This window comes from Phalangium opilio, unplaced genomic scaffold (assembly GCF_054372755.1).
Source record: "Phalangium opilio isolate 3A_F unplaced genomic scaffold, DU_Popi_V2 ptg000056l_1, whole genome shotgun sequence".
Classification (NCBI taxonomy): Eukaryota; Metazoa; Arthropoda; class Arachnida; order Opiliones; family Phalangiidae; genus Phalangium; species Phalangium opilio.
The window spans coordinates 5001209-5017400 of NW_028324175.1; the positions used below are offsets into that span (position 1 = coordinate 5001209).

The following is a 16192-nucleotide window of genomic DNA, read 5'->3' on the forward strand; positions in this document are numbered from 1 at the left end:
CCAATCGTAAATCCCCTAACCGTAGATAGCCTCTTTAATGCCAGACCAATCAGCGACGGCTATTACTATTTTCTTGCATGGGACCTCGACTCAACCTCGCCGGCAACATAACCGGAAAGCTCGAAAGGCAAATTTGTGGTATCGTTCGTTAGTCGTTATATTATATTAAAGGGATATTATTAGCAGAAATTAAGTATTTTTTTCTATTTCCTTATGTTAAAATATGCCTTCTTGAATTTTTTCCGATTTTTTAAAACGCTAATTATAGTATAAAACAATAATTGAAGTTTTTTATCCTAAACATGCATTTGAATTTTTGTAAAGCGACCTACCGGCCAATCAGATCCCGCGGTATACAAGAGGCAGTCGCGAATCTTTTCTCACGCGATCATAGCCCACAGCCTCACGCGAGTCTCATTTACGTCGTCTGCTGTACGCTTGGATTCTTATTCGTAAATAATATCCTAGACCTAGAACTGTGTTACATCCTTTAACAATTAGCGGGTTATGTTGTTCAACAATTAGCAGGTTTGTGCTTTTACGATTTACTTAGACTCAAGTTACTCTCGTTTATTAAAATTTTGCATGTTGAACGATTGTCAAAATTGTTAGCTTAGCTAAGGCTTACTGTCTGTTTACCTTGATCAGAAAAATATAATAACATGAAGTGCCTAGTCTGTGGAGGAACTCGAAGGCTGTCTGGTGGACCCTATGCCATTACTGGTGTAGCATTTCATTGTTTTCCATCCAATGATTCAATAAGAAAAGAATGGTTGAAGTGTATTGGGAAAGATACCAATCTAGTAGTTACTAAAAACGATGGGATATGCTCGGAACATTTCAGTGATGATCAGTATGAAGTTTTACCTGATCTTTACAACGACTCTGACCCATTATCTTTGAAAAAACCGAAGTTAAAACGTACTGCATTACCCAAACTTGACGAGATTTTTGTTAGAAACTGGAAAGTGAGAAATGTTGGCGAAGCTAGTGAATCTAGTTCAAGGCCTTCTTCATCGTTGTCAGATCATTGCTACAGCAGACCATCATCTTCTTGTCTTGACTCGAGACCCTCTTCTAGTCTGAACATTAATCCCATGTGTGTTGACGATCTTACTGAGTACCAACTTGAAGAAGTTGTAACTATGGATGTAGGTCCAATTACATCTACCCCCGTTCAAAGTCCTGTCCATAATATGGATGAGGAAGAAAATACTGAAGCTTTTGAATTTGAAATCTCACACGAAGATGATGAAATAATTGAAGAACGTTGTTTTCAAAATGATCCTACATTTGATGCAGAAGAAACGTTTCATTCTTCGTTTGGAGTTAATGATGATTTTGAAAAGTAATTATAAAATTAATTTTTAAGATTTAAACTGATATATTTCGCCAATTAGGTCTTTTGAAGAAAAAAGCCCGGAATTAGAAAACAAATTTATTGTTTTTGAGAGCTGTTTGCTAATGCTTTTTAAATATTGCATAACTTGCCGACGAGCTGTGACCAGTATTGATAAAACCACCTGTGGTTCTGCAATTATTATCAAAACATCTTGTGTAGAAGGTCACGTTTGCAGTTGGTCTAGCCAGCCATCCAGGGGTAAAACGTTTTGGGGAAATATTATCCTTGCTTCCATCCTTTATTTCATGGGAAATTTGCCCACAAAATTTCTTACAACGTTGAGACTCGCAAACATTTTGGTGTTTACTGAAGCAACATACTATCGATACCAGAAAGTTCTCATATCGATCACACAAAAAGTAAACACTAAATGAAGAAAAATTATTGTTTGTAATATTTTCAACGAAAAACCATCTTCCCCAGGTTTGGAAAGTTCAACAAGAAAGTTTATTAGAAGAACATAAAAACAAGGACGTTGCTTTATGTGGTGATGGTCGTGCAGATTCTCCGGGCTATTCAGCCAAATATGGATCATACACTTTTATGGATGGTGACACGAAAAATATTTTGCATTTGGAACTCGTGCAGGTGACAACTGTGCAATAATTCGATCTGATTAATTTATTAATTTTTGGTTCGTTTCTTATTTTCAATCAGTCTACAGAAGTTAATAGCTCCTATGGAATGGAGCTAGAAGGATTTAAAAGAGGGCTAAATTTTTTAATTGAAAGTGGAATTTCCGTTAAATCTGTTGTAACGGATCAACATCCATCTATTCAGAAGTACATGCGTGAAACTCATTCTAAAAAAATTGATCATTACTATGACACGTGGCATATTTCAAAAGGTATAATTTATTTAAAACAAAAATAAATATTTTAGCAGCAAGATTAAAATAATTGATGTTTGTTTGAATTGCAGGTGTGGCAAAAAAGCTAAAGGCGGCAGCAAAGACCACTGGCCTGGAGCCCATTGGTCCCTGGGTGCAGGGAATTTCAAACCACGTTTATTGGTGCGCCCAGTCACATAATATACCCGGAAGCATAAGGGATAAATGGCAATCCCTTTTAAATCATATTGCTAATAGGCACGAAAATCACGGAGGTACTTTCGAGAAGTGCCTTCACGGACCGTTGTTAGATCACCACGAAAGATTATGGCTTGATCCCAGTAAATATTTTTTGCAATTCCAAATGGTAACATGATTGTTATTGAATGATTTTGAATGTCTGTTTTCTAAGCTTCAGATTGTCATGAAAAAATTTCATCTATTGTAAACGCACCTCGGCTACTAAAAGCTCTCGAGAAAGTTTCACCAAAATGGCAAACTTATTCCTTAGAGGTGTATCACAGTGTGCTACTCTCAAAGTGCCCAAAAAGAGTACATTTCTTTTATCCAAGCATGCTTGCTAGGTAACTCTTTAAAAAGTTACTTCTTTCTTTATAAATATCAAACAGATATCTAAATTGTCATTTTAGAAACTTGCTAGCGGTTATGCATTATAATGAAAATGGGTCGAAATCACAAGAAAAAACTTTGGCGGGAGAACTTAGATGGAACATAGTCTACCCAAAAGCTAAAGGGGGGAAGCCTGTAGCTAAACCTATTTTGACTCCAAGCACTCATAGTAAGTCATTCTTTTGAGCTAAAACCTTCTTGAAAAGTAAAGGCAAATTTCAGGACATAGTGCCAGGTAAACCCAGGTTTTATACAGTAATTATTTCGTTTTAGATTACATAACTCAACTTATGGCAGAAGCTGTTGCAGAATTTTCTAGAGGAAATCTTGATTCAATAGTTACAGAAGAAGTTCGCAAAGTTGGTACACTATCAGAAAAGCATTCAGAAAATATTGACCAATCAGAAATTATAGCCATGCACAAGAGTCGGTTCTCGAAAACATGAAATGATTAATGTATTGAAGAGTAGTGTTTAGTTATCTGGACTATATATATATTTGTTTTTATTAAAATGTCACAAAATGGATGTATCTTTTTTATTATTACATTAATATCTGGGGTACTTGAAACCACTATATTCTTCAGATGGGAAGGCTTGCCTAATTTTATGAACAGCGCAACTTGGAATAACTCTCCTACGAAACCTTCCTAATTTCCCCCATACATTCATGGTAAATTGTCTATAAGCGCAATATCTCCATTTCCTATTTGGGAAAATCTCATTTGAATTAGTTTTCATAATAGAGGTTGCTTTTGTGAAAAACTTTACTCGTGAACTTCGTGATTTCCTCTATCATTTGTCTCTCGTATGTATAGAAGGACAGCTGTGTCCAGAACATGCCAATTTAAGCAGACTGGCTCAAAAAATGGGAGGGTTATCACACATTGATAGGGTCCATGCTTTTGTCCTATCTTTGCAATTTCTTTGCAACACACACTTTCTACACCAGTAAGCATAGCCACACAATTATTGCAAGTACACCTATTATATGACCGGATCAAATAATTAACTAACATAAAAGCATTAGGCAATAGGCACAAGTTGCTAAGAGAAGCGTTATGCTTTGTCATAGTTGTATAATTTTTATTTAATAATTTACTAACCAAAGTCTATTTCCCACTCTTTCGGGATTAACATCATTGTTTATTTCCTCATCTCCACTTTCATCATCATCATCGTTATTTAAAAGATGTCCATAATCAATCATCAAAGGTTCATTTTGATACGGTTCGACGATGTTATTAGGGAAATTCATTTCGCATTTGAAATTGATTCAGACAGCAAAGCAGACTACCAAATATTCTCTTCTCTCGGAAATTTTCGCGGCTCGCGCCTAAACCTCACGGGATTGGCTGATCTGGCTCGGTCCCCAAAGACACTTTCATTGGCCGGTAGGTAACTGTGCTAAAATCGATACCCATTGCTAAGCCTAACAATTTTTCAAAAATTAAATAATCGTTGAAAAAATTATTTGCAACGTCGGAAAAAAATTTTTTAATGCATATTTAATTAAATAGAATCAGGAAAAAATTAAATATGGCACTAAAATTTTCAGCTGATAGTCTCCCTTTAAACGTTTTAAAGCTCAAGTTTCGAAAATTTTCGAGTCATTTAATAAGTCTTCAACTAAATATTATGAGAATTTCTTTAATTTTAACAGAAAAATAGCTCTGCGAATAATCGTACACTCGAAAACTAAACTAAGCCTCGGCTAGGTATCGGCGGTATCCCGATTTCTGAGCCGCCAGCGGCTGGGCTCGGCGGTATCCCGATTTCTGAGCCGCCAGCGGCTGGGCTCGACGTAGCCGCGAGAACAGAAAAAAATCCTCGTAAAAAAACAGATACACGGCGTCTTAAATAGTCTAAGCAAAAGCTACCCAGATTGATAAGATCTTTTTTTTTTGCCACCTACTAACACTAGTGCTTAGCCGTTAGGCCTTGAGCACCAGGAAGAATTGAGCGGGAGACCCTACGCGGCCCAGCACTGACGGGGGCCGCTAGGTCGTATGTGTATAAGCAGGGAAGGAAATGAGGTTTACTTGGGAGGTGACGGAAGGTTGAATTGGGGTAAGTCACCTCCGGTGGACACGGGACAGTCGGCACCTATAGGGTAGGATCGCCGACATGTGTCGTATTCCCTCAAACTTTGCCGCCCAGAAGCTTGGCTTACAGGAGTGCGCCACACTCCCGGCGATTGATAAGATCTTCATGCCTTACTCCCAAATAACCTTTGGTATTGTGTGTAGTTTTAACTAAAGAATATTCAGTCTTTATAGTAGTTCCCTAATTTATGTACCTGGTAAATCGGTTCTTAAAGCGGAAGAATCACATTTGCTCTATGTTTCAAGCGAGAGAGAGAGGATTATGATATAGCCTTAAAATGGAAGGTTTAATACTCCCTTTAAAATTCCTATCACCCGTCGGTATGTATTTCACGCTTTCAATCCCACTCCCCTATTTCAACATTCAAAGAAATCGTGGGGAATTTTAAAAGCAAAAGCTTCTCGGAACCGGGTTTTACAATTATAACATAAGTAAAGTTCAAGTTTTCTATTTATGTCGCACTATTACAAATATAACAGAAGTAAATTTCAAGTTCTTGTTTATGTCGCACTATTACAATTATAACATAAGTAAATTTATTGAAGTAAGAATAATTAAGTAGATAACGATGTGGCTACTATTATGGCCCAGCCCTTGGGTCGTCTTGTTTACATTTTATAGAACAAAATAAAACTATTCTGTTCGGAAAACACTGCTCTGTAGTGGTTTTATTGGTTTTTTGCAGTCAGCTAAACGCAAAAATTATTTTTATGAGGTCTCTATCTTCATGATTTCGGTATTATGGATGACAAATTTTTGGAGGGGCCCGTGGCCACCTCTAAAAGTTTTGGGGGGGCTCGGGCCCCACGGGCCTATAGAACTCTACGCCTATGAATATGGACTTGAAATGGGGTAAATAGGGGTTTTGCAATGAGGTAAATATATACTTGAAATGGGGTAAATAAGGACTTGAAATGGGGTAAATAAGGACTTGAAATGAGGTAAATAGGGGTTTTGCAATAGTGTAAATAGGACTGGAAATGGGGTAAATATAGACTTGAAATGGGGTAAATATGGACTTGAAATGGGGTAAATAGGGGTTTTGCAATGAGGTAAATAAATACTTGAAATGGGGTAAATAGGGGCATTGAAACGGTGTAAATAGGGCTTGAGAGGGGGTAAATAAGGACTTTAAATGGGGTAAATATAGACTTGAAATGGGCTAAATAAGGACTTGAATTGAGGTAAATAGTGGTTTTGCAATAGTGTAAATAGGGCTAGAAATGGGGTAAATATAGAGTTGAAATGTGGTAAATAGGGACTTTAAATGGGGTAAATATAGACTTGAAATGGGGTGAATATGGACTTGAAATGGGGTAAATAGGGGTTTTGCAATGAGGTAAATATATACTGGAAATGGGGTAAATAAGGACTTGAAATGAGGTAAATAGGGGTTTTGCAATAGTGTAAATAGGACTAGAAATGGGGTAAATATAGACTTGAAATGGGGTAAATATGGACTTGAAATGGGGTAAATAGGGGTTTTGCAATGAGGTAAATAAATACTTGAAATGGGGTAAATAAGGACTTGAAATGAGGTAAATAGGGGTTTTGCAATAGTGTAAATAGGACTAGAAATGGGGTAAATATGGACTTGAAATGGGGTAAATAGGGGTTTTGCAATGAGGTAAATATATACTTGAAATGGGGTAAATAAGGACTTGAAATGGGGTAAATAAGGACTTGAAATGAGGTAAATAGGGGTTTTGCAATAGTGTAAATAGGACTGGAAATGGGGTAAATATAGACTTGAAATGGGGTAAATATGGACTTGAAATGGGGTAAATAGGGGTTTTGCAATGAGGTAAATAAATACTTGAAATGGGGTAAATAAGGACTTGAAATGAGGTAAATAGGGGTTTTGCAATAGTGTAAATAGGACTAGAAATGGGGTAAATATGGACTTGAAATGGGGTAAATAGGGGCATTGAAACGGTGTAAAAAGGGCTTGAGAGGGGGTAAATAAGGACTTTAAATGGGGTAAATATAGACTTGAAATGGGCTAAATAAGGACTTGAATTGAGGTAAATAGTGGTTTTGCAATAGTGTAAATAGGGCTAGAAATGGGGTAAATATAGAGTTGAAATGTGGTAAATAGGGACTTTAAATGGGGTAAATATAGACTTGAAATGGGGTGAATATGGACTTGAAATGGGGTAAATAGGGGTTTTGCAATGAGGTAAATATATACTGGAAATGGGGTAAATAAGGACTTGAAATGAGGTAAATAGGGGTTTTGCAATAGTGTAAATAGGACTAGAAAAGGGGTAAATATAGACTTGAAATGGGGTAAATATGGACTTGAAATGGGGTAAATAGGGGTTTTGCAATGAGGTAAATAAATACTTGAAATGGGGTAAATAAGGACTTGAAATGAGGTAAATAGGGGTTTTGCAATAGTGTAAATAGGACTAGAAATGGGGTAAATATGGACTTGAAATGGGGTAAATATGGACTTGAAATGGGGTAAATAGGGGTTTTGCAATGAGGTAAATATATACTTGAAATGGGGTAAATAAGGACTTGAAATGGGGTAAATAAGGACTTGAAATGAGGTAAATAGGGGTTTTGCAATAGTGTAAATAGGACTGGAAATGGGGTAAATATAGACTTGAAATGGGGTAAATATGGACTTGAAATGGGGTAAATAGGGGTTTTGCAATGAGGTAAATAAATACTTGAAATGGGGTAAATAAGGACTTGAAATGAGGTAAATAGGGGTTTTGCAATAGTGTAAATAGGACTAGAAATGGGGTAAATATGGACTTGAAATGGGGTAAATAGGGGTTTTGCAATGAGGTAAATAGGGGTTTTGCAATGAGGTAAATATATACTTGAAATGGGGTAAATAAGGACTTGAAATGAGGTAAATAGGGGTTTTGCAATAGTGTAAATAGGACTAGAAATGGGGTAAATATAGACTTAAAATGGGGTAAATATGGACTTTAAATGGGGTAAATATAGACTTTAAATGGGGTAAATATAGACTTGAAATGGGGTAAATAGGGGTTTTGCAATGGTGTAAATATGGACTTGAAATGAAGTAAATAGGGGTTTGCAATGGTGTTAATGGGAGCTTGAAATGGGGTAAATATAGACTTGGGATGGGGTAATTAAGGACTCAAAATGGGGTAAGTAGGGGTTTGCAATGGTGTAAGTTTTTTTAAAAATTAGCCCCATTTTCATATTATTTTAACACCATTTAATGGTATAATCGAAGGTGTTATTTTAATCCAATTAGGTATAATTTGAGCACCTTTTATGGAATGATGTTTTTTGAATCCTTTTTTGCACCGTTCATTTTCGCTAATGGTGTTAACAAAATATCGCACTATTTTCATACCATTTCACCGCCTTGTTAAGGTGTACAAATAGTGCAGAATAAATTTTACACCACTACAACACTATTCAGGTACCTTAATTTAGTTAGAGTGCATAACTTCATTTTCACATTATTTCACCATCTTTTATATGGGTCTTGCGAAGGTGTTATTTTACATCAATTGCGCACCTTTTCGAAGGTGAGGTTTTTTCAGTCCTTTCTTACACCTTCGATTTTAAGCGAAAGGTGTTTAAAGCATAACTCCATTTTCACTTCATTTCAACATCTTTTTTATGGGCCTGCGAAGGTGTTATTTTATATCAATTGCGCACCTTTTCGAAGATGAGGTGTTTTCAGCCCTTTTTTACACCTTCTATTTAAGCCAATGGTGTTCGAAACATAACTCTATATTCACATTATTTCTACACTTTTTATATTGGCCTTGCAAAGGTGTTATATTATATCGTTTAGGTATCATTTGTGCGTCTATTAATGAATGAGGCTTTTTCAACCCTTTTTCACACCGTTTATTTAGGCGAATGGTGTTAAAAAATATTGCACTAATTCTATGCCATATGACCACCATTTAATGGGGTATTCGATGGGGTTAATTTACATAATTAAGGTATCATTTGCACACCTTTTAAAGAATTATGTTTTATAAACCCATTTCTACACCATTCGTTTAAACTAATGGTGTTTTTAAAATATCGAACTATTTTCGTACTATTTCAGCACCTTGTATAGGTGTACAAAGAGTGCACATTGTTTTAACACCATTATGGCACTATTTAGACACCACAATTTTTTACAGTGTAGAACAGAGCGCTGAGGTCCGAGGTTGTGACTCTTCCTTGAGATACGCCTATGCCAAATTGTCCCGTTTGGTGGCGTACGAGCGTTATTTTCGGGAAGAATAACATCATCAACATCAAATTTGAATGGTTAAACACCTCTCGCGCGCTTGAGCGTCTCGAAATGCATGTCAAGCTAAGGCAAAGGCAGGAAAACATGGCAGTCCGACACTTTCCCCTATTTATTTTTGTTTAAGGGTATAACTCCTTTAAGACTAGCTATGCCTCTAAAATTCGTAATCTAATGTAGATTTGGAAAAACTATCAGAACTATATAAAATTTCGAAAAAAAATGGTTAATTTCCCGTTAATAAGTTAGCCGTGCATTATGGTAATGAGAGAATATCGATCGAGGCACTGCCTTCTCTAATACCAGGCCTTGCGATAGGAATAAAAGGGGGGTGGCAGTTAGGATTTCACAAATGTCGCTTTTCTGAGGTTTTAAACTGGCGGCAAATTCAAAACTATGGGAAATTGTTAGCAACGACGAAGTGTAATCTGCTAAGTTCGTCTCGAAAAAGAAAGCATAAAACCGGACAATAAACCAGTTCATGACGCTGAACGGTTTCCGAGTTCGAAAAATACTAGTTTAAATTTGGTGTATGTTTTGACACGTGTCAATGGCGTCTGCATGGAAATTTCAACCCACCACAGCCCTTAATTTTTTCCCAAAAACTGCCACTGTCAATGAAATACCTTAAGTTTGATTTGGACTGCCCAATGAGCGAGCTTAGGAGAGGTAGGAGGAGATTTCTTTGGCAGCTGAATTCGGACACAGACATTATCTCCAATATTTTAATTATTCACTTCTCTAGTTTAGCAGACGATGTGCCCTGTCATTGACCAGGTTATTTAGTCCAGTTTAAAAAAAACTTATTTCCCTTCCTGGTCCGCCTCTCAATATTCACAGAAATATAATAAATATGGTTATAATAAAGTATTGTTGTTACCGTGGCTGTCGCAATAATTCGAGACAAACCGTATTTTCGGGTTTACCCTTTTTGAATTTTCCTCTCAAAGGATCACGTGATGTCTTACTCCTCGGCTGTGCGCCGAGGTAGGTTCATAATTGGAATGATATTTGATATTTAAAATAAAAAAAATAACCGTAAAGTATATAGGCCGGGGTCACCTTACAATAAATTTAGCTAGCCCATACAAAACGTTATATGGCCGGGGCCATCTTGTTATATTATTATTTCAAATGATTGTTTATATATTACCAAAAGGAGATGATCTAAAAGGACATAGCTTTCCAGCCTAGGAATGTGACCCAGGTGTACCACAGCCATGTAGTAGCGGCGTGAGAACCCATAACTAAAGGTCCAATCAGGAATACATAGATTTACTACTGATGCAGACGACAGCTTAAAAGGTCACGATCTCCATCTGTCCCACACATTCGCATAACCAATGAGACGCGAGGAAGGAGGAGCAGGTCGTTTAAAAGTTTTTGGCGCTTCCCCTCACAGTCAATCAGATATTTGTGTGGGGTCTATGGCCTCTTAAAGATTCCAAGTACTAAATCTATGTATTCCTGGTCCAATAAACGGTGGTAATAAGTTTGACAGGGTATGTTCTAATGGATGGCAATATATGGCCGTTATGGCGATTGGAGACGTCCATTCATGGTGTTGCTTATGGATGTGCTTGTAGATTTTTGGATGGTGCAGGAGTCTGGGGAAAGAAATTACCTCATTTCATAGAGTTTAAAGGAACATAAGCACCGAGTTCAGGGGGATATTTCAAAATTTTTACTGGCAGACTCCCTTCAAGCCCTATTTCCTTCCCCTAGCCTATATTTTCTACACCGTTTCACAATAATTGATTCTTTAGGCTAAGGACAACAACACCACCCTTTGCTGAGCAATGAAACACCTTTTGATTTGAATGCCTTACCTGTGAGAATAATAGAAACCAATTTCCTCAATCAGTAAGAAGACACTTAGTTCCAGGAGGACCCATTGAAAAGTTGGCAATTCCCCGCAATAACTACCTCGCCATTTGAAGAGCTCATAGGCGATGATAGTAAAGGGAATACCCACGCAAATCTGATTGCAGAGAACTTGTCCTATTACTTTCCATAATCGTTTCGGCTCCACCTGAACATAATTCAATCTCTCCCAGAGATGAATTGATTTATTAGGCTTAGAGGGTAGTTGGTTAATTGTCTCTTGAATCTTATATTTCAGGAGATAGGCTGGTTTTCCAGTCAGATCTACGAATGTGTAAATGCCTCCAATCCCCCAGTATACAAAAAAGGCAATTATATTGGATGCTGCAAAAATGTTTTAAAAACTAATTCAATATCCATGATCAGCTCCCTGTTTTAGAGATGATTTATTTAGAGTATTTTTTATTTTATTGTATTATTGTTGTTTATCTTATTTTATTATAATATTGTTTATCCTATTTCATTGTATTACTGTTTGTCCTATTTTATTTATTATTTCAGTGATAAAGCGTAGGTAAACAATATTTTACCCGAAACAGCCACTGTAAAATCATCTTACTAGCAAACTGAAATAACATAAGCATTTCCATCATGAACTCTCTATTCCAAAAAAGTGTATAGTAATACGCAACATCTACAAGTGAAATTAACCTAAAAATCTTACACACATGCGTATCAAAGCGGATACAATTTACAATATAGTACACTGTAAATTACAAGTTATAGTCTATACAGATGTTTTAGGAAATTAGTAACTACAAAGTTATAGGACACACGGAAGTTTCGGAAATTGTAGGATGAAACAAAGGGGGGGGGGATTGGTCCAATTAAAACTCAATTTCACATAACCGAATCCGCCTGTAACCTATGGAAATGGACCTTATTTGAAACCCAAGCCAAAGATATTATTATTATTGTTGATGAGGAGGGTACGCGCCCTAGCACCGATGCCAAAGGCATATTGTGCATCCTCGTAATCAGGCCTTGAATAGGCCTGTAGCTGCAGCGTAGCGAAGAATTCGCTCCACCGTGAGAGAGGAGACCCTCGAGGGTTCCAGGGTGTGTGAATCAAAATATTCTAATCTAAGCGAGGCGAAGTAGTCGCACTCGCAAAGTACGTGGGCGGATGTTTCTTCCATCTCCTGACACGACCTACAGAGAGGGTCGTCGGCAAAACCCATCAGATGGAGGTGCCTATTAAGCCGGCAATGCCCGGTCAAAAGACCGGTGGCCAGCCTAATATCCCATCTGCCGAGCGAAATTAGGTCCCTAGCACGAGACCTGCAGGGACCATCGACAAACAACTTTGTCTGTCTCTGGCCCTCCATGCTGTGCCAGAGCTGATTTTGTATGACAGTCAACCTGTCATGCAGACACCGTTTGACGTGCCTGTAAGGGATGGGGACGGCCGGCTCCGGCCCCAAGAGCTTGGCCTCCGCACCCCTTTTCGCAAATCTATCGGCTTGCTCATTGCCATAATAACCGCTATGCCCTGGCACCCAGTACAGCAGAACCCTGTTGCAGGATGCCAGTCGCGCTAGCAGGTCGAGGCAGCTACGCACCAGTTGAGAAGAAATCTGACACTGGTTCAGAGCGTTCAGGGCAGCCTGACTGTCAGAATAAATTCTCACAGTCCGTCCGGTATACCCTTTGTTAATACAGTAATCTGCGCAATAACAGATCGCGGCAATTTCAGCCTGGAACACACTAGCGAAGGTGCCCAGGCAAGCAGAAAAGCCGACCCTTGTGGTTTGACAGTAATAGCCGGCGCCAGCGCCGGAATCAGTCTTGGAGCCATCGGTGAACCAAATGGTTTCACCCCCAGTGCCAAGAGGCAGCAGGTTAGTCCACTCTGCCCGACTGGGGAAGTGGATACTGAATGGCTTAGTGAAATCAAAACTGGTAACGGTTTTGTCAGAGCACATCGTAAGCGACGGCTCAAGTGCGGCGTACTCCCGAAAGAGCTTCGTATGGCTGTAATCCCAAAGTCTTGGAACCCAACAGCCACTAATGTTGAGCCTGTAGGCTCCCATGACAGCCTCCTCCTCAATGAAGAGATGAAGAGGAAGCATGTCAAGGAGCACCTCCAGGGAAGCAGTTGGGGTCGATCTCATGGCCCCCGTGACACCAATGCAGGCAAGCCTTTGAAGCTTGCGCAGGGCAGCCTGCACCGTCTTAAGCCGGACCCTTGTCCACCAGACAAGTGCCCCGTAAGATAGTATGGGTCTGATGATCCCAGTATAGAGCCAGTGTACAGCCTTGGGGTTGAGGCCCCAAGTCTGGCCGACAGAGCTCCTGGTCCTCCAGAAGAGCATCTTGGCCTTCTTAATACACCGATCAAGATGCGGCTTCCATGTGAGTCTACAATCAAAAGTCACCCCCAGGTATTTCACCTCGGAGGACTTTGTCAGGACCTGGCCAAAGAAAGAGATATCATTGAACAGATCCTTAGTATTCTTCCTCGTAAAAGGAACAAGGACAGTTTTATCAGGATTAACGGTGAGGTTAACCGCCTGACACCATTGCTCCACGCTAGAGAGAGCAGATCTCATAAGCGCGGTAACAGTATCCGGGAACTTCCCCGTAAAGACTATCGCTACATCGTCCGCATACCCGAAGCAGCAACAGCCCCCAGCACCCCCGAGCCTCCCCAGGAGCTCGTCCACCACCAGGCACCACAACAGGGGGGAGAGCACTCCACCCTGAGGGCAGCCCCTGCTGGTAGTCACCCCTAGAGAGTCCCCAAGGAGGGACGCCGACACCTCGCGGTCGGTAAGCATGGACTTGATCCAGCGGCCAAGAGTGGCGCTGATGCCAAATCTCTCAACAGCTTCAGTAATAACCGAGCTAGAGACTTTGTCAAAGGCCCCCTCGATATCGAGGAAGACAGCCAGTGAAATTTCCTGAAACTCGAATGCCCTATCCAGGCAATTCGTAAGGCCGTGAAGGGCCGTCTCAGTGGATTTGCCTTTTTGGTAGGCAAATTGTGAAGAAGAGAGAGGAGTTATCGAAAGTACCTCGTCTCTGATGTACCTGTCCACCAACTTCTCCAGAATTTTGAGGAAGAAGGAGGTCAGGCATATGGGTCTAAATGCTTTCGCCTCGAGATAGGAAGCCTTCCCGGGCTTGGGAATAAAGATGACCCTAGAGCGTTTCCAGTCACGAGGTATGTGACCGAGAGCAATGCAAAGTCTGTAGATCTTGCATAGCGGAGAGGCGATGTGGTCTAAGCCCTCCTGCAAAAGCAGAGGGAAGACCCCATCGGGTCCCGGAGACTTGTAGGGCTCAAAACAGTTGACAGCCCACCGAAGCTTGGGAATCGTGACAACCTGTCTGGCTACAAGCCAGTCTTCCCTCTTAGCCCTGTGCAGGACAGGGTAGAGAGAGTCAGGGTTTGTTGGATTAATAAAAGTAGAATCAGGAAAATGGACCTCCAGCATATGCTTGAGAGTCTCAGCCCCAGATTTAGTGTACACACCCTCCCGTAGCTTAATAGCATTAAGTCGATGTGTGCTGTCGTGCGCTAGAATCTTCATGACCCTAGCCGTGGCAGGGACATTGGAGATTTGCTCACAGAAGGTCCGCCAGGAGTCCTTCTTAGCAGCTCTAATGGCCCTGTTGTAGGCGTTAAGGGACTGCCTGTATCCAGCCCAGTCACCCGTGCGCTTGGCTTTGTTAAAGAGCCTGCGCGTGTATTTACGAAGCCGGCTGAGATCCGCGTTCCACCAAGGGACAAGCCTCGAGCGGTTGACGGTCTTAAGTGGGCAGTTCCGGTGGAACGACTCCATGATGGAGCACTGTAAATCACCAGCAGCCCGATCAAGATCCTTAGGTGAAGTAAGTTTAAGAGTGTGACCCCCTCCGTAGCGTAGGATTAGGTCTTCCCTATAGCCGGCCCAATTAGTCCGTTTTGGGTTGCGTATCTCCGTCCCCGCCGGGACAGAAGTAATCGCGACAGTAAAGCAGATGTGCCTATGATCCGACAGAGACGGTTCATTTGACACATGCCAGTTAGACACGGAAGACACGAGGTAAAGCCAAAGATAATACTTTGCAAGTTAAAGTATTTCGGAATGCAACAAAAACCACTAGGAATGTGCTGAGAATAAATATTGCGCTTTTCAATGAAGAAATTAGCTGAGCTTTTTGCGGAACATTAGGATCTCTAGAGACAGTCTTAGTAACGTCGACTGGTGAATTATCCAGTAATGAAACTGAAGATGGTCTTGCCACTTGATTTTCCTCCATGAGTGATGTTTGGTGTTTGTTTGTTCGTTGAACTAGCTAAAATCCCAAAATTGTTGATATATATCGCGATTAATATACCCTATTTAAAGATGAATAATAATCATTATCAGGAAGTCAATTATAACAATTTTATTATTAATTTTTCCATAACAATTTGGTAACAAATAACATGAGGGTTTGCTAAAGATGAATTTGTGGGAGGAAGTTTTGAAACCCTTTGGGTGTTATGAAGTTTGTGTAATGAGCTTTCACGACAGTGTCATTAATAGTGTAGTGGTTGATAATTGGCATCTTACCTTATTTTCTTAGAAGCCAATGAATTATGTTGGTTGAATATTTTCCGTCTTATATACCACAATGTTAATAGTCTTTCAATGTCATAGCTATTGTTTAAAAAACACAATACTACACTAGCAATTTATTGTAATTACTTCAGAATTTTGACCGAACTCGGGGCAAGGGTTATCAAATGTCAGAGCAGACGACGGTATATAAACTTCTAAAATAGCGCGTGATCCCGTGGGCAATGGCTATGACATAACATTCGTTGGTTTTTTTCATTGAGTTGAGAAAATTACCACTAGAGTGGCCTTTGCCTATTGGGGAGGGGACGGGGTACGTGGGACACTTTTGAAAACATGGGACGGACGGACAGCTTCCAAGTTTCTCACGCGATGGTGTCTCCATCTCGAAGCCTAGATAAGAAATGTATAAATACATGTATTCTTGAAATCAGTCAAATTTCCCGCCTTCTCTTTTAGTTCCCTTGTTTGCACCGGGATGGCGCCACGAGCGCATGATATAGTTAATTGGGTCTTATATCCAAGGATGGAAGACTATTCTAGGGG

The 16192-nt window shown here is 39.8% G+C and overlaps 2 protein-coding genes across 2 annotated transcripts; both read left to right on the plus strand.

Annotated features, from left to right (window-relative positions):
• The first annotated feature begins 480 nt into the window (after positions 1-480).
• Positions 481-1819, plus strand: LOC149668144 (uncharacterized). The gene is made up of 2 exons (XM_089841298.1): positions 481-528; positions 649-1819. Exon 2 carries the CDS (start codon positions 663-665, stop codon positions 1350-1352), a length of 690 nt encoding a protein of 229 aa, XP_089697424.1. The 5' UTR covers positions 481-528; positions 649-662; the 3' UTR covers positions 1353-1819.
• Positions 1820-2177: 358 nt separating this feature from the next.
• On the plus strand, positions 2178-3386 carry LOC149668145 (uncharacterized). The gene is made up of 5 exons (XM_089841299.1): positions 2178-2249; positions 2324-2572; positions 2644-2815; positions 2882-3030; positions 3135-3386. The coding sequence occupies exons 1-5, from the start codon at positions 2189-2191 to the stop codon at positions 3305-3307; spliced, it is 804 nt and encodes a 267-aa protein (XP_089697425.1). The 5' UTR covers positions 2178-2188; the 3' UTR covers positions 3308-3386.
• Positions 3387-16192: the final 12806 nt, after the last annotated feature.